At 36.5% G+C, this 18,470-nt stretch overlaps 2 protein-coding genes across 2 annotated transcripts; both read right to left on the reverse strand.

Moving 5' to 3' along the window:
* Positions 1-2,339: 2,339 nt before the first annotated feature.
* LOC141640381 (uncharacterized) lies at positions 2,340-2,738 on the reverse strand. Its single transcript, XM_074449186.1, has one exon. The coding sequence runs from the start codon at positions 2,736-2,738 to the stop codon at positions 2,340-2,342; it is 399 nt and encodes a 132-aa protein (XP_074305287.1).
* Positions 2,739-4,048: 1,310 nt separating this feature from the next.
* Positions 4,049-17,856, reverse strand: LOC141640357 (diacylglycerol O-acyltransferase 1A-like). The gene is made up of 16 exons (XM_074449166.1): positions 17,221-17,856; positions 14,323-14,403; positions 14,128-14,201; positions 13,939-14,014; positions 13,614-13,681; positions 12,750-12,873; positions 12,233-12,319; positions 11,619-11,720; positions 11,390-11,526; positions 9,138-9,219; positions 8,994-9,014; positions 8,394-8,456; positions 8,026-8,073; positions 6,056-6,118; positions 4,816-4,869; positions 4,049-4,591 (listed from the first exon to the last, which is right to left on the reverse strand). Exons 1-16 carry the CDS (start codon positions 17,518-17,520, stop codon positions 4,487-4,489), a joined length of 1,485 nt encoding a protein of 494 aa, XP_074305267.1. The 5' UTR covers positions 17,521-17,856; the 3' UTR covers positions 4,049-4,486.
* Between the last annotated feature and the right edge of the window lie 614 nt (positions 17,857-18,470).

The following is an 18,470-nucleotide window of genomic DNA, read 5'->3' on the forward strand; positions in this document are numbered from 1 at the left end:
GAGTTCTTGCCGAACCAATTCAAAAATCTCGTGTTTGATCTTATTCGTTTTATTCCGCTGCTCTTTTTTTCGTTTGCATTTGCTTTGCTTAACTTTCAAAATATGAGTTCCACATCTTTTGTCACATTTGTCTGATCTGTACTCCATAAACCGAGACAAATAGCTACATCGAACAATTGTTACCTTCATACTTCAGCAAACGTTCATTTTAATACTCGTTTAATTTCTCTATATTATTCGAAGTATTTTCATGTCTCTTCTCATTCTACAACTCACTTTAAATTAATAAAGTTGAAGTTAAATTTTTTAAATAGTACCTAATTCACCCCCTCCCCCTCTTAGGTACTTGAATCCATAAACTCAACAATTGGTATCAGAGCCTCGTGCTCTTGATCGAGGCTAATCGCCTTAGAGTTTGATTCGTGGGTAATGGATTCCGAGAAACACTCCAAGATCCCGGTCTTTACCGGTGCGAATTTTGGATGGTGGAAACTCAAAATGGAACATTACATCAAAAGTATAGACTATCAATGTTGGAACATCATCCAAAATGGACCTCTTGTTATTGAGGAAACCGATATCTTAAACGGTTTCACCAAAACGAAAGAGGAAAAAAATTACAATGAAAATGACTTCAAACTTGCCGAAAAGAACTCCAAAGCAATGTCGATTCTTCAACGGTGTGTTAGTGAGGGGGAAGTTAGTCGAATCTATGGATGTCCTACGGCAAAATCTATTTGGGATTCTCTTGTACTTGCTTATGAAGGGACATCCCAAGTGAGAAAACACCGTGTTGACCTTCTCAAGCAACAATATGAGATGTTTAGAATGTCAAAGAACGAGTCCATAAATAGTTATATGGGCGGATCCAGCCCAAAGGCTATATGGGCTGGAGCCCAAGTGTTTATTATAACTCGCCAGGCTGTGTACATGACCCACAGATCAACACGGGTCCTTTCCAGCCAGGGGCGGATCCAGCCCAAAGGCTATATGGGCTGGAGCCCAACCTCTTTTCTGAAGAAACAAAAATATACTCCGTATATAACAAGGTGTAACATAAAAGCATGAAGAAACACTTGGTCTTATGGTAGAATACTTGTCCCCTACTCTTACGTTTTTGTTTGTATTATATCTATCTTATTTTAACACGTATTTCTTGTTGTAGACTGTAATAGTTGTATGATTTTATCCTTGCATTTCTTGCTACTTGGGCTAGAGGTTTTTATACTTCTCATACAAAATGCCCACCCCATTACCCCATACTCATAGTCACTTTATTTATTGCACAAAAATTAAAGTAATCTGTAGTATAATGTCTCAAAAATCTCATAATTTAAAATTATTGTTGCTTCAAATATCGCGAAATATACGTTAAAATGAAGCAGTTTAGGGCAAACCACGTATAATTATCAAGTCCAAGTCTTATATAGCATTTTAGAAAGAAAATTTTTCGATGAGTAAATTTTTTAGCCCACCGGAGATTTGAATCCCGCCCCTGTTTCCAGCGTATTTTGTTCTCACTCATGCGTATCCCGGGACCTTCCCAGGAGGTCACCCATCCTAAAACTAGGACTAGTGAAACACGCTTAACTTTGGAGTTCTTTTGCCTAGATAACCAGGAAAAAAAAGTGCACTTTATTAATATGAGTAGTACTTTCAATCCCTTTAAGCATGTAGACCTGTGTCACCTTCCCTCATATAGCACCGAGAACAGATTAAGCATCTCGACTGTGTGAACAGATTAAGCATGTAGACATGTACACACACATATGGAAGCGGGTTTTACATATGTATTATTACTATTGTTATAAGTTGGCAAGTTACTTTGTAATGTCTAATCTGATCTTCAAGTAGCAATTATCTATGATGAAAAGCTGTGATTTTGAGTTTAAATGTCAACGGAAAAGGAAAGAAGTGTGACCTTCAACCAATGCTTAGATGAAAATTCAAGGACCACTATAGTCTAGCGTTGAGAAACGTATTCACTCATGCAGCCAATTTCAATCAATGTGTTTGAGTCTCCATTTAGACAAGGCTGAAACCGCAGCAGAATTCTCATTGTTCACTCGTCGGCCGTCGCTATGAAATAAACAGTATCACACTATAGTACTGCACAAGAATTTTGAGACCATGCCATCACAAATCATAGAGAAATACTTAAAGGCAATTTGTTGATTCCAATATTAATAAGGGAAATTGTAGAAAGAAATAATCATCAGTTGGTCAGCAAATCTGGTATACAAATTTCCAATATTAATAAGGGAAATAGAGACTGAAACTTGGATAAATTTGTTGATTCCCTTGAGATAAAATTACATGTTTAAAATGCAGTAAATAAATTAAGAACCATGAACCATATTAGAGTATGTGTGTTTAATCCACCTAAAACTCTTAGTAAAAGACCTCTTAAGTTTGCCTTGTACATTATAACTCTTATAACCAGCAACCCTTTTCTTTCTCTGCATTTCTGGATCTCCAAAACACCATGCTGCTTTTGAAAATGACCCATTTACCCTTTTGTCTTTCCTCAACTCTTTGGGTGGTTGTTGTACTGATGTTGCTGCATATGATGATGATGTACTGTAACTTCTTATATGTTCAAAAACAACTCCATTATTGTTACTATTTGATGATGTTTCTGAAGTATGTTTATTATTTCCACTATATGAGGAGGTGGAAGAGCACCTCTCTATTTCCATTCTTCCATCACTATATGATTTGCATCTATATTCTTCCATCTACCCTGCAAGTCTCCTATAAAACCGTCTTATAAGATAATTAATGAATTTATATTTGGAAGTGATAAGAGGATTCTTCCTGAAAATGTGAAATGAGCATTTTTGTTATTGGTATTATACGTTTTATAAAGCAAATTGTTGAGGGTATCTATCATGTGAAAAGTAGTGGGGTTATTATTAATGAAGCGGAAATTGCTCTAATTAATTGCGGCCTCCTACCTATGTTCCCTTGTTTCCAAAGTAAATTGACAGAATAATTGGTGAGTCAACATTGAACTGCAAAGCATGAGTGGTCAGAGAAAGGAACACGTTTTGGTCATGCAACAATTCAATATGTAATGACTGATTATCTCAATGCTTCGTCAACTTTTTGCTGCAACGGTATATGTCTTCTAGGCTCATAATATTAATCAGTAAGTCTCCCTTGTGACGGATTATAATCCGTCACAAGTTTACGACGGGTTAAGTAATATCATGTGGGGGGTAGATAAGACAAAACAGAATGCTACTCTCTAGGCACTTTGCTTTTGTCTTATTTACCCCACTTTAATTGTATTTGACCCATCACAAGCTTGCGACGGATATATTCATCACAAATGAGAATTTGTGAATATTAATTGCAAGACATCAAGATCCTAAAAAGAAATGTGAAATGAATAAATGGATCTCAAATTTTGAATTTTATGTTGTTTTATTTAATTTCATTTGTTATGTTCAGTTCAGTTTAGTTAAAATAAATTTTATGATAAATCAAAATAAGTACCAGTTAGTCTCGTTGAAGACGGATCGGAGTAAGTGACAGGTAATGCCACTCACAAAATGGATAGGGGAGACAAGGTGGGGGCACTCCCATGTGTTTCTCTCTCTCCTCTATTTGGGTCATTTGTGAGAGAAAATGGTTTAATGAGATTTTGTGCAAGTGTAGTGTCATCTAATTCATGTTTACACTATATAATCAAATTGAGTCGTTATGGAGTTGCCCATCATTTTGCAATCGATTTTGATTTCGATTATGGGTGAGTAAGAGTCAATCTGGTTGTAAAGGTTTTCAGTTTGACCTCAAATTGGACAATTCTATTTTTCAAATTTCCATGTTACTTCAAATCGGGTCTCGAGCATTTCAAGTCAAACTTTGTAGTCCGGCTAGATTTTGCCGGCTTTTATCAAAAATTTCAACTTGTTTAATGGATAAAGTTAGACTTCCTCTAATTCTTTGAATTTCTGATATTAACCCTTTCAATATATTTGGAAATTACAAAATTTCACAAATTGGCAAAAACCAAGTGAAACTGTGAAAGGACTAAGGATGCTGCAAACGTACTAGTTTGGGTTATTATAAAATTGGTCAACTTCACATCTTTCACCGAACACTTGGTAGTCATAATCACAAGCAGAAATCCAGCAAGCATACGGAGATGGTACAATGTTCACTAAAACAAAACGATGAACTTTCCAAAGACAGAAACAAACGGCCCCGGCTTTGCTATAAAGAGCAGATCAGTACAGGACGTAAGGGAAAACAAAAGCAAATCATGTACAGTTTCCCAGAAGTTCCTAAAATCCTGATCATGTGTGATTGGATTTAGCATAATTTCAATGTCATTTCCCTCAAAATTGCTTGTACAGAAAAGCAAGTCAAGAGTGCCGCTACGACATGGTGAAGACCGTTGCCTGGTGTAGCAGCATAAAAGTATTATAACCAATGAATGAAATTTACTTCATCCACAAGTCAGCATTGTAGAAGAAGCCTATGATAACTGGCCTTTTCTGTTCATTAAATCGTGGTAATATAGTAGCACGCACATCGGTTGACCAAAAATGCTGAAAATAAACCAAAAGATCATGTTCCCCACCTGAAATAGACGAAATTAGGTTCAGAAATTTGTAGTAGACATGCCAAAAAAGAATCCCTGATTGTATGTTGCAGAAACAACAAACTAACCATATAAAAAGCTAACAGACGGATCACAATGATATGTGTGTGTGTATTCATATTACGCAGGTTAGCAAATGGCAGTGTTACCTGCTTAACTCTTAGATCAAACTTAAAACAAATAAAAAATACACTCAAACATACCATCGAATTCTGGAATTTCCTCTGCAGATAATTTGTTATCAGAACCAACGGAACCTGTAACAGAAATATGTCATAGCAGTGTCAGCTACTAGGAGCGATTTCTTAGGCTGATCAGTAAAAAAAAAGTGAACACAAATTGTTTAATGAGACGGTCTCTTAGCATAAGACCGGCCTGTTACCTAAAAGCCCAAAACTTGATAGCAAATCACAATTATGCGTTCTCCATTTCTCAAACTATTTGGCTACCTTCCCTAAGTCAATTTACAGTTTACACCCAGCCCCTAATCCCGCCACCTACAAACGACGACTCTAACTGCTGCCTCAAACGTCAACTACACTCCTCCCTAACTCCTCCACACAAACATCATCTCAGGGCAATTAATTAGTTATTTAAAATATTCAATTTTCAAACTAAAATTGAAAGTTATCAGTCTAAAAAACGTACTTGACAAAATCAAAGCATGTAATACTGTAAACTTGTGTATTGAAAAGAAATAGAACAAATACTTGAGTTTTCAAAATTAAAACTTTGTGTTTTGAAGTTACAACCTTAAGATGTTGAATTATGTGTATTATGGACCAATTATAGTTATGAGTTAATTATGCAAGAGTTTTGAGTTGATTTAAACCTCATAATTTTCAACTTAAAACCCAAAGTTCTCAATCTAAAAGCATGAGTATTTAAATTAAAAATAGAATAAAAATATAAACCTCATAATTTTCAACTCAAAGTTCTCAAAATAAAAACATGGGTATTTAAGTCAAAAATAAAAATAAAAAATAATAGAAGTTTAGAAGTATGAAATCTCAATTTTTAAATTTGAGATTTGAAGATCAATCAAATCCCAAATTGATTTGTGGAGGAGATAAAAGATGGAACAATGTTGATGAGAACGGCAGCTATGGAGTTGGTGAAGATGTGGGTTAGAGTGGCGATGGAGTAGGTGACGGTGGTTGGAGAAGTGGAGTAGGTGGCCGGTAGATGAGGAGGTGGACTGTATAGGCGGTGGAGGAGGTGGCGGTGATGAGGGCGTTAATTATAGTTGTGGTAGAAGGTTTTTGTGGTGACAGTGGAGAAGGAAGGTAATACGAATTCTTTTTACTTTTCTATTCTTTAACCTCATATTGGGCTATATTCTCTTCTATTGGGCCCGTCCTATGCTATAGGACAGTCCTATAGGAGAGTTGCTGAAAGTGAAAAAGAAATAAAAAAATTGGACAGGCTGAATGGATTCTTTACCTGAAACATAATGCCCAAGAACGCCCATAGTTTAAAGATATGGCAAGGAACAGCTATGCAAAGCTGCAAAACAGATTCCAAATGTGTTGGCATAGCATGTCAAAATCAACAACTAGAAAACATACATGAAACGTTTATTAGTTCAATACGGACAATTTTCCTTCTTTTTAGAGGGTTTATCGGTTGTGCTCACAGTAAATAACACTACTGTAACACTTCAAGCTCTCAAAGGCTAAATAAAGCCTACACAGTCAGTTAAGGTTTGTGTTCACCGTATATGATAGACACAATTACGAAAGGTTTGTGCCCTAATGTGACAATATGTCCCCATTGTAGAAGCAAGTCTGCAAAAGTGAATTACCAAAACTTTGAAAAAGATTTAGTTTAAGTACCCTTTATAGCTAAAAATTCTATGAGGTTCCAATAAGATTACTAATTTGTAGATTATCCAAGCTAAATAGATTGGTACTTCCTACTCCGCTTTAGTTTTGAGGCTGACCAACAAGAATGTTTTGACCAACACAAAATTCTTGCAAAAAGTGTAACTTTGCAAGGGGAAAACTGCTAGAACTTTGTAGAAGAATGCTTTGAAAGATCACTATTACAAATCCACATTTGGTCATACATAAGAAAGAATACAATTCGAGACCTTGTGACTTTATGAGGGGCAAAACATGATACAAATATTGTACATTTTAATGGAAAAACAGTTGACATAGAGCACTGTGATATTAGATAAAAAGCAAGTGTTCTGTACTCCGACAAAAAGTGACGGGTATGTCAAAGATACATTAGTACTTAGTAGGATGCCAATTTCACCTGCAGCCGATCAAAATCCGATTCACCCTACCCTAGAAAGAACGATGAAAATTTTGACTTAACGGATGACGGGTGAAACGGATAGATGGTGGATGGATAAAGCTTAATCTCACCCGTCAATCCGTCATCCATCCCTCACCAGATATTATCGTTTTTTTTAACCTGAGACATATTTATTATCTAAGGGAGCTTCTATATTTTCTCCCCTACTTTTCACAGCTAACCCCAACTTTTCATAAAATTTCAGTTTTGCCCTTTCTCTCTAAAACTGTAAAATTGGTTTCTTTCCTTTTTTTCAATTTCAAGTACGAGCGTCAACGATTTTCACAACGCTTCATAGAATATCGTTTTCAGTTCAGACGACAAACAACATTATTTCTACAAAGAACAACAGGATTTCAACAACCAACGACATGATTTAAACAACGAATAAAACGATATCTCGACAACAAACAAGACGAAAATGAAGATAAACAAGAGGTAAATCGCGTTTTGACTTTTCTTTGATACGCAAAACCATGAAAACGTAAAATTATTTCCATTTTGTGGAAGGGATCCTGGACTTTCTTCTTGTATTCAATGGAGGATCTCCCCATTGGAGGCGGGGTGTTATGTATATTAGTGATACAAAGAGGATACCAAAGGATAGACAATAGGCAAGGCTACAAGGGCAGAGAACAGGCTTATCTAGATTACTCTTAACACCAAAGCTTTCCGCATGCGAAGTTTCATTGTTAACCCCTGAATTTCATCATAGCAATCTGGCTATGAACTAGGCAATCAAAGGTTAAAGCCATCGTTTTAAATATCTTACACGACACCGATGCGTGACGGAGCTATAAAAGGTTTTCGAGTTTACCGCGACGCATTTTAGCACGTTTTAAGGCGATATGACAATTATTAGCGAGAATATGCCATGACAGCCAATACTACGACCACAATTAAAACTGAGATTTAATACTGTGGTAACTTAAAGCCTAATTCGACTAGAGGTAGAATCCTAAAATGACTTCAAACCAAGCTAGTTGCTAGTGTCGGTTACCAATTTAAGGAAGAACTCTATAACATGAAAGGACTCATATCACAAAGTTTAGACATCAAAGTGGCTTTAACATTGCACAAGTATTTACGAGATTGAAATTAAAATATACCTCATGAAATATGGCCGATATAAGAAAGGCAATCAGCACCGCAACTCCCTGGAAGGAAATGCATGGTTATGAACTACTTAGTAACACCGAGTTCTGACAATGAACTGTAGGCAGCAGCCAAACAGATTTTCTTAATGATGAATTGATATGAAGACAGCTTGTTTATGTAACATGAATAAATCTTTAAGAGTCTATACTGCTGGATGACTATTGTCTACCAATTGGTTCATCAAGACTTAAGAGGAAGCGCACACAAATCCAGTATAACTATCTGTCGGAGATCATTGACAGCAAAGAGGAATTGGAAAAACAAGCATCTAAGCCATAATGATCCAGAACAGAACACATTTTGCTAAGTAGTGTCAAACCTTTGATATTCCATTCCGCAAGCATGGAAAATAGATATGCCGAACCATCCATTTATGTACAGGCTGTGGCAAAACAAGTGAATTCTATGAATGGACAGTACACATATAATAACTTAAAAAAACATGAATATAGCAGTTGAAGTTAAAATGACACATCTTATAAATGAATTTTATACGCTAGGGGATGCGAATCATTTAAACTGGCAGCAGGTGTTACTCTACATCCACGCCATTTCAGTGTTTTTTTGGCAAGGGTCCCCCAAAAGTTCCCCAACGTGAATATTAAACAAGGGTCAAAGAAAACAGTTCTCCCTCAAAATTTGATTATAATTCCCTACAATTTTGTCAGCTACTTGTCCATTTCGAGCATATTTTAATCCACCTAGAAGTTTCTTTCTCAGTTCTCATCCATCCATTCTAAAAACAAAATTAACAGAAGTACCGAACGGACATAGTGAACTCGCTTTATCCAAACTGGCTAGCTCACTGTATCAAGCCTTCTAAACATAACTACCTAATACTGTGGGCAATGTGATAGAAATACATGTCTGGCAAACCTCACAAAAACTTAAATAGACAGTACTCAGTAAGGATACATACCATATTCCACATTCTCCAATACTGATAGAAAGTTATCAATGTAGCAAGCACATGCAACAAAATAGAGTTCACAAAAAAAAAAAAAACCATTAGCAACTCATGTATTCCTATGGGCATTCGCTGAAACTTAAGATAAATGTATACCTCTTCAAATGTTCTTGCATTCCACCAATCCTTGTAAAACTCGCGGTCACCAAACATAAGGAGCTCGGCCAATATGTTTAACCTGCAATTAGAAGGCAGCATTAATGATTGTTTATGTACATCAGCAATTCAGCATGATATCTAGATTCTAGACTGTAGCATATATTTTTTCAGTCATAATCAGAAAAAGAGGATCCAGCATGATCAGCAGTCTACACAACAATTTTGCCGAAATAGAAGCCCTACAATAAGCACATCAGATTCCATGTTTTGGTTAGAACTTAAGAGGTAAAACTTTTATCTTTTTACATCGAGCTTCAAATTAGGCTTGATTGAAAGAAAACAAACAAGCGAACAAATGAGTTTCCCAACAAATATTAGGTCTCTTCAACAGCTCAACCTTTCCTTCTCGCCATCTTTTTCTCCTTTAAAGCTACAATCCAGACTCAATTGTCTGATATTCAGATCCATACAAAGGCTCTAAACCAAACAAGACCAGAAGTTTTGATCTACGCGGTTAAGAATTTGAGAATGAGGAGAACACATGAGCAGATTGAATACTTTATACTCCCTCCTCTTTGTTACATATCTTTTTGCTCCTCCCATTTCATTTCATTCCAAAAATGGCAATTTTATTGACCACATAACCTTATCCTCCCCTAACATTTCCAAAATTGATGTTCATTAGTGTGTGTTTTGTATCCCTAATATTAGTCATATATCCCAACAAACCCACTTATAATTAACCCAACCAATAAACATCATTAACCTCCCTCCTCACCACCTACCTCCCTTATCGAGGAAACATCAGCCCACCACTATCCTCCCTAAGACCACCGACACCATCACTGCTCTCCTCCCTAAGATCACCGGTACCACCGCCGCCCTCTTTTTCACTCTTCTTGTTTTCTGCCGGCGTCACCACCGTCCTCATCTCCTCTCTCCTCCTTTCATCACCGAACGATCGATCACCATGAAACACGCTCTTTTGCCAGCAATCATCTCTTTCCACCACAATTGGGGCTGCTTGGGCAATCAACAACTTCTTCCATCACTACGTCCTCCTTGTTCGACCTCCACCCCTCCCCAAACCCAACATAAAACACTAGATTTACAAGGTTATATAAAACTTTCGAAAATGACCACCATGGATGCATTCTCCGGCGTCATACAAAGCTGGCGGTGGTCGTCTTTCCGTTTGTGCTGGTTGGCATTCTCGTGACGGTGGTGGTACCGTAGCAGGGTTAAGTGTTGGGTTGGTGAAGTGATTTGGGTGGTCACGCGAGTTAGAATTGGTGATAGTTTGGTGGAGGGCGGCGGCTTGGCGGGCTGATAGCTCTCTGTTATTACTAGTTCAATATAGAGTCGGTTTGTTTTAATGTGAAGGTTGTTAAGTCCTTTTCATTATAGCCGTGCCTAAAGCCCTAAACCATATGTGAGGAACAAATAGATGTGGAGGAAGTAGTAATAAAAAAACATTCCAAAATGGTAATTTCACAGCATTGATAAAACACACGCAAAAAATTTCAAAAGTTGCACCTATCAGTCCCAAGTTAAGAAAGGAGAAGTCCTGTGAACTTTTTTGTTAAATCTAAGCCGAGAAATTTCTGAGAGAAGAGGTAAAAGACATGTCTGATGCTACCAGATGAGTAGATGCAAGTCATGCAACAGCTATAAGAGAAAGAAGGAGAAATAATAGGTTTAAGATGGCTGTACAGCCCAAATTAGAAGAGTAGAATATGTTCCGTTAATAGTCATTATAGCATCATTTCAATAAAACCAGATGAATAAGCATATTTCAGTTATCATAAACATAAGGTAGTGAACATAATTTAAGCAGCACAGCACCTCGTTGATGAACCTAACTACCAATCTATATACCACATCGCTAAGTGAGACATAACCAGTGCAAGTAATAACTAATAAGACCTTAAAAAAGCTTGAACAAATACTGTATCTAAATAGAATTCAGGAGATTATCACAGCTCGTACAATCCAGAGACCAGCTTATTCAAAATTTTAACTTCATTTCTTAATCTCTTGTGCTACCAATAAACTTCTTATACATAACAGCGTCAATGTACACAATCACAAGTCTCTCAACTAAGAAGTCCTTACTCATTAGCAATGATAATTTTAGTAATTAAGTACAAAGCTGCAAACTAATACTCCGTAGAATACACTGGAATGCCCATTCCATGTAGGATTATTTTGAAGAATAAAGTAACTAAGTAGCCAAGAGGACAACTTACCAAAGGTGAAAAAAGCAGTAGAACATGCATAACCACACGTAAAGATTTGGGACAGAGAGCTTCAAAACCCTTTCTATTGCATACAACAGGTTGCCCTTCAGAGGGTGCTGTGAGTTTTGTACTATAGGGTTGATATACTACAAAAAACACACAATAATATATGTCAAGATGATGTTAGAATTCAACCGAGGCCCCTAATAAAGAAGTTTAATGGATGCAATATACGGACTTGTTCAACGATAAAGCCCATCAGTCCAGTAAATATCACCAGCTTGAAAAGTTGTCGAGCAACCCATCCCTTTCGAATGTGAGACGTTCGAGGATAACTTGGCTGCACAATAAAGAAGCCAGAAGATGTAAGTGACAAAATCAAAACGCTATAAAATGACACTGACCAGAAAAAGTTGTGTTTTAAAAAGTAAACAATTAAACAGCAGTACACTCTATTCACCAACAAAGATTAACAGAAGGCAAAAAAACATGCAAAAAACTAGAACAGTCTAGATGGACAAAGAAAGAACAGCTATAATAGTCAGGTAGGGAACATTCATGAAGCATAAATGACATTTATATGCGTCTAAACAATCGACCACGCAGTTAAACAAAAGGCATCAATATCATTCTGAAACAATTACCAATAAGTACAGTGGATTGAGTAAAGGATCCTGATATTTTATTTACCAGAACTTAAGAGAACTATCGTGATGCATTGATATGAGGTAAAAAAGGCCCAAATATGCTATATATGTGAAGGTTACGCATGAAAAAACCATACTTCTGTCAACATCAACTACGTGGTCATAGCGAAGACAAAAGCACCTAAAGGTCAAGGATGACAATCACCTGGTAACAGAGAGTTGGAGCAAGCATGAAGTACACTATACTCCTGAAGTTGACATCGTAAGGAACTTCTGCAGTCAATTTATCCTCCTGAAACCAAACAAAAAAAATCCAATAAGGAAGAGTACAAATACTACATCCCAGCTGACCAAGACACATTTCTTATATCAAACAATCAACTTATGAGACCAAACAAAAAATTACTCGACACAGTTAACAGTAAATGTGGTGTAATTGGCTGTTAAAGGAGCTGCAACAAGGACAATAACGACATTTTGGAACCCAGAAATGGACAGGCGATGCAGGACAGATATAAGGCAACTGATAATTGAAAGGCAGATTTCAAGTGCGACTTTCAGCACATAGGCATGAACGCACACACATGACACTTACACACATGTTTTAGTTGAAACGGATATCATTATGTCGTGTACGGATGTCACGTATTACGAAAAGATGAAACTATGCCACAAGTTGTCAAGTTACACAAAGAAGAAAATTAAGGTAAAGATTTCATTACCTTTGCAGAAGTTTTGGCAATAGCCCTCATATCATAGTTTGTGTGTGCGTATGATACCAACTTTAACCACATGGTGCAAGCAAAGAGCATTAGTGCAACGCCAAAAAGGACAGCTGAATCACACCTGCAAAATTGCTAAATCCTATGATGATAAGTTAATTCCCCAGATTATGGGAAACGAATCTGATAATTACATGACCATTTTGCCTGATTTACACTTGTTTGAGATGTTTCTTTGCGGTTTCAACTCTCAACTTTGACTTTCTTATACTCATTAATTTCGCCTCTTTGTGTAACTGACCATCACACCCTTGGCGCCCTCTTAAAAGAAACTTACATTGATCTGATGCTCAAAATGATAAAGACCCTTAGCAACCTGATCTAGCATTGTTTCTATCAAAAAAAATGAAGACGACATGGTCCAAAACCAAGGCCTTCCTCAAATGTAAGAAGGGACTTCACATCCACCAGTACATGCAACCGAGTAAAGAGGATACAAGAAAAACTAGTTTAAATGATTTGCTAGATGAACCTTTTGTGTTGTAACTGTCTCAATGATGTAACAAACATGACCGCCCTTGGTTAAACAAAACCAATAGTGATAGGTAAAGCATAAGATATAAAATCTCAGTGAAAAAGACTGTTGAACAAGGTATCCACATTAGGGCAAAATAAAGCAACTTAGACATTGGTCATTTTAAACTATCAAAAAAGAGAACACATGTTCTCAATATATCAAACATTGTTACAGAGTTTTCCATGTACAAGAACAATAATAGTATCCAAAAATAATTCAGAGGAATATATTCCATGTCTAACTATTCTAAAATCATATACACACATGAGATAGTCCAGGAAACCAACCTCAGTATTACAAAAACTGGATATAAGATGGAGATCCCCGCATTAAGTGTATGAAGCAAGACAACCACCTGACCAGAAATTTGTGTGGTTAACGAGTGATGGAAAAAAAAAAAAGTTACTAGTAGAAAGAACAATAACGGACAGGATTGGAAGAGCTAAAACTTTACATAGGCTCCCACTCCTTTGAACTACCAGGAGAGGGGTATCATTAAAAGCACCACCGGTTCAGCCCACAAGAAAAGCAAGAACGCACTAACTACCACAAAGTATAGAAATTATCAACAGGCTAGAAACGGCTACCAAGTCACAGTAAGTTATCACCTACCGGATCAGAAATACGCTGTCGTTGTGCCAACTTCTCGATCAGGAAAGCAGTCAACGGAAAAATTGGGAGTGTAAGACTACAAATGAAAAAAAAAATCAGGAATAGCCAAAAATACACAAGGGGAAGCAGCACTATCTCTACAACTTGTCAAATGATCTGTCACAATATTAGCTGTGTCAAGATTATTACCCACACATAAAAAGAGGCCAATCTCTGAGCGACCTTGAGCCAAACCAGAAACCAGCTCTGATTAGCAAACCATACTGCAAAAGTTTAACAGATAAAAACAATCATTTCAAACTGGAAAAGACAATAAAGCCAGGTAGTCAACTAAATAGACGAATGAGTAAAGAGGAGAACGATCGAAGTTCACTAACACTAAACCTTCATTAGATTCTCAATGATAAGCCGGCTGTTCAACGCGACAAGTACTACTACACAGAGGTTGAAGAGACCAGCATGACTCTGCAAGTGATCAAAATTATGATGGTCAATATCACGTGGTTTTAAATAGATACAATCAAACAAAAAATATCATAAAAAGCGCTTAATCACTTAATATTTAGAATACCAATGAAAGTGCAATAAGAGATGTAAGGGACGAATCAGCAATATTTTACATAGCATCTTAGCCAAGGCTATTTTAACATAGCTATTATTCAACAACTCAAGATCTTAGAATCAGATTTTATGCCTTTATCTCTGTTAACCAAAGCTAACCATGGCGTTGTCGAAGAAGGCATAACATCATCTTTAGAAACTGATTGTAACACAAGCTACTGCTCTCGAGAATACCAAGAAACTAGAATCTGAGACCATCATATTAAGATAAAACAATATCCGTGCTATTACATGTTATTTCAATCTTGATCTTGGAATCAATTGCTGCTGCTTAACATAGGCTATGTTACTCCTTCAGAAATACCCGAAAGGGTGCATGTCCTTGGCTAATTTATGAAAAATTTGCATATTTTACCATTTTCGCATGTAATGAGATGTCTAAGTGTCTAGTGTCAGACACTGGCACAGCGTGAGGCTCCGGTCCGTGAAAATGAGGAGTATGAGGCAAGGAAAGGCGCGCGCTTTATTAACACAAAGACGCGAGGTAAAGGCACGCACTCTATTGACACAAGGTGCATTGCTTTTACACACATAGTTGTGTGTTTGGATAGCAAAAGTGGAGGGAAATGGAGGGGAGGGGGAAGGAGGGAAGAGAAAGGGAGGGGAGGGGCAATAGAGTATGTGTGTTTGGACACTATTTCTCTCCAAATCTTGCCTATTGTGAAGAGATTTTGATTTGCTTTGAAGGAGGAAAAATGGGTCCCTCCAAATCTTTCCCCCTTCATTTCCTCCACCCTTGTTTGCTATCCAAACAAGGGATATTAAATCCCCTACTCTCCCTCCCTTTCTTTTCCCTCCAAATCCCTTAATTCAAACATAACCTAAAAGTAAAATCATATGCAACACGTTTATTTGGATTTTAAAGACCGCTTACATGCAACTAAAAAGCTAGGGATAGTAGTGCACTACGTTAGATGATCTAAATGACATACTTAAGGTGCACTGAGGCGTTTAGCTAGTGTCTCGCTCCTTTTTAAACTAAGAACAACAACCTCGCATGAATCCTTCAAGTTGATCAACAACTCCTACCTATCTACTTCGAAGGAATACCTCCTAAATCATATACTCCCTCCTATTCACTTATTTCTTCCCTCTTTCCTTGTTCATGGTAGTCGGATTTCTTCCCTCTTTCCTTTTTTGAAAATTTTTGTGTGGTCCAAATTCAATTGCTTATGGGGTACAGTGGAGTAGAGTGTTTGTGTGGTCCAAATTTATTTTCTTATTTCTTGTACAAAATGGAAGGGGGAAAAATGAGTGAATATGAGGGAGTATTTGATTTGATCATATAGTTTCTTCAATTTTCCTTCTCCAAGTGGCAACTCGTTTACCCATTAACCCTACCCCTTGTCCAAGTGGTAATCTTCATATCTTAATTTACATTTCTAGTGAATCAAAAGGTCTTTAAGATATAAGTGCGACAAACCAAAGCAAAATGATTCAATTGATGTATACTAACCTTATATATTCAATCATTGTGTCCTAAATAAGCATCCTTTTGTGGTAAGAAAAGAGTTACAACTATGAGTCTATGACCCCCTCCCCGAGAAGCAAAAAAATTCCGTTTTTGCAATGATCTTTTAAAATCTCATTATTGTTAGTTACGCCAAATATTTGACAGATGTTTTTGGCCATTACTATATTTGATATTTTGATTAATATTGCCTATAACCTATACAAAAACAAAAGCTTCTATCGACTACACCATTGTGTCATGGACTCATGGTATGCTAGAGTGTTACGTATCACGATTTAATATCATGTCCAATCTAGTAATCAATTTCACCAACTTCATTCCTATTAACTTTTTTACATGTTAACTATTTCATCCAATTGAGTTCTTTACATGATTTGGGAAGATCTTTAATGCGAGAGAGATGTCCCAACACCCAAAACCCACAAACACTAGAAGTTGAGTACAATTGAGGGAGTGCCTCAAGCAACATAATCGGCTAACTATAACATTCTTAAGCTAACACTATTCAACTAAGTGCCATGGACAAAGATACACATGAAACTTCATCTCTAAGTGAGCACTAGTTGTCTTTCCGTCTAAAAGGAGCCAAAATGTGACAAACAAACAAGCTTCGCCATAACTCATACTCTGTATATCTTTTATTGTGTTTCTTCCTACCTTTCGTAAGTGCATCAAAAATCAGAAACTTCCCTCAACTTACATTAGTCTCTAAATTATCTCTCGAAACTACAACTAGAAAAAGAAATTCCATTGCAAATAAGCTTACACATGGCTTTCAGTAATTAAAACCATAAGTTAACTACACAAATAAACATCACATCAGACGGTTGTAGGAATACAATCAAGCAATTTAATGCTGTGCTTCTCATGTAATAAATAATAGGATTAATTGCTTGCCCTACATGCATGAGCCTTTCACAGTACTTGATAATTATACAAAACTTAGGTACAATTTTATGCATACAAGTCATTTAACGCGGTATTCTTCACTCATTATGACTTGAATACATATGAGACAGTCGGTCGCATGCAATTAAGCATATGAACAAGCCATGACCAATAAACGTTAATGTCTCCGTTGTACATAAAACCGTTAAATCACCTAATTCTAAACACATTACAGAGAACATCATAAAAGCAAAATTCAAAACAACATTAAACAATAAGCATCAACAAAAGCAACAAACCTGACGAAAAATGGCATCGGAACTAAGCGGACTCTCCTTAATCTTGCGATGAGCCGGTGCAGAAGGTCGATACGTATACTTAATCGCATTTTGAAAATCTTGACTACGTCCGCCATTAACATCCTTATCTTCACCTTCACCGTCACCGTCACCTTCAACTTCACACCTAGTGCTCTCGAAATTAGTTCTAGGATTCACATCACTCTCATCAACAATCCTATCACCGTCATTATTCCTCGGCGATTCATTACTAACACTTCGCCGCCTTATTACTGTCTCCGGCGATTCGGAGATCGACATCGAAATTAGGTTTTCTGGAAACTTCTATAACTTCATGCACATGTAAATAAATAAGATTCGACAACAAAAATATCCGAAATTGGGAAACTTTCAATTGATTGAGAAAAGTCAAAAGAGTTGAGAATTGAAGGAGTTGAAGAGTATGATTAATGTGATTTGTATATTGAATTAGTGTTGCGTTTAAAATGAAGGAGATTGAATAAACTTAAGAATGTTGATTAAAAATGGAGGTTGAAAATGATTGATGGTGGAAATTGGATGTATATGGTTAAGTGTTAAGAAAGGGTAGGAGAGAGAGGAGGTGATGTGCAGAGATGTGTAGCCTTTTAGAGCATCAATGCTTTCATTTTTAGTTCATTTTCTTTTTCGCACATCATTTTTTGAAGAACAACAATTTATTTCTACAATTCTTTCGATGGTGAATCTTATTTAGTATTAATTGATGGAAATTAACTAACACACTTTTTTATTAATTTATTTAATTCTTAATTACTAAATAAAAAATAAATGGCATAACTATTTTTTATTGGTTATATTTTTCATGACCATGGGGAAATTTAATTTTACTTTAATGAATTACTAATTCTCAATTTAAATTTTAGTTGATGTGGAGTCTTTCGATGGTTTAAGTAAATTTGAAATCTTTTTTATTTCATAAGTCAGTTTTCTTTTGAACTTGGAATCTTTCTTAGTAACATCTACGCTCTTTTTCCTTTTGCGAATCATTTTTAAGTTTTAAACTTTTAATGCCGACATCGAGTTGCAAGGGGAGATATTTTGCCTTACGTATGGGAAAGTGTAAAGTGTATTATGTTGGTGGCTATCTTAGTTGTTAAGTCACGAGTAGACCTTGTAAGGGGTCAATCAGGTCGTGTTCAAATTGGATTAATATGAATTTGGATTTATTGGGTTTGCAAGAATTTAAGTCGGGTTCATAAAGTCATTTCGGG

The sequence above is a fragment of the Silene latifolia genome, unplaced genomic scaffold (genome assembly GCF_048544455.1).
Source record: "Silene latifolia isolate original U9 population unplaced genomic scaffold, ASM4854445v1 scaffold_79, whole genome shotgun sequence".
Taxonomy (NCBI): Eukaryota; Viridiplantae; Streptophyta; class Magnoliopsida; order Caryophyllales; family Caryophyllaceae; genus Silene; species Silene latifolia.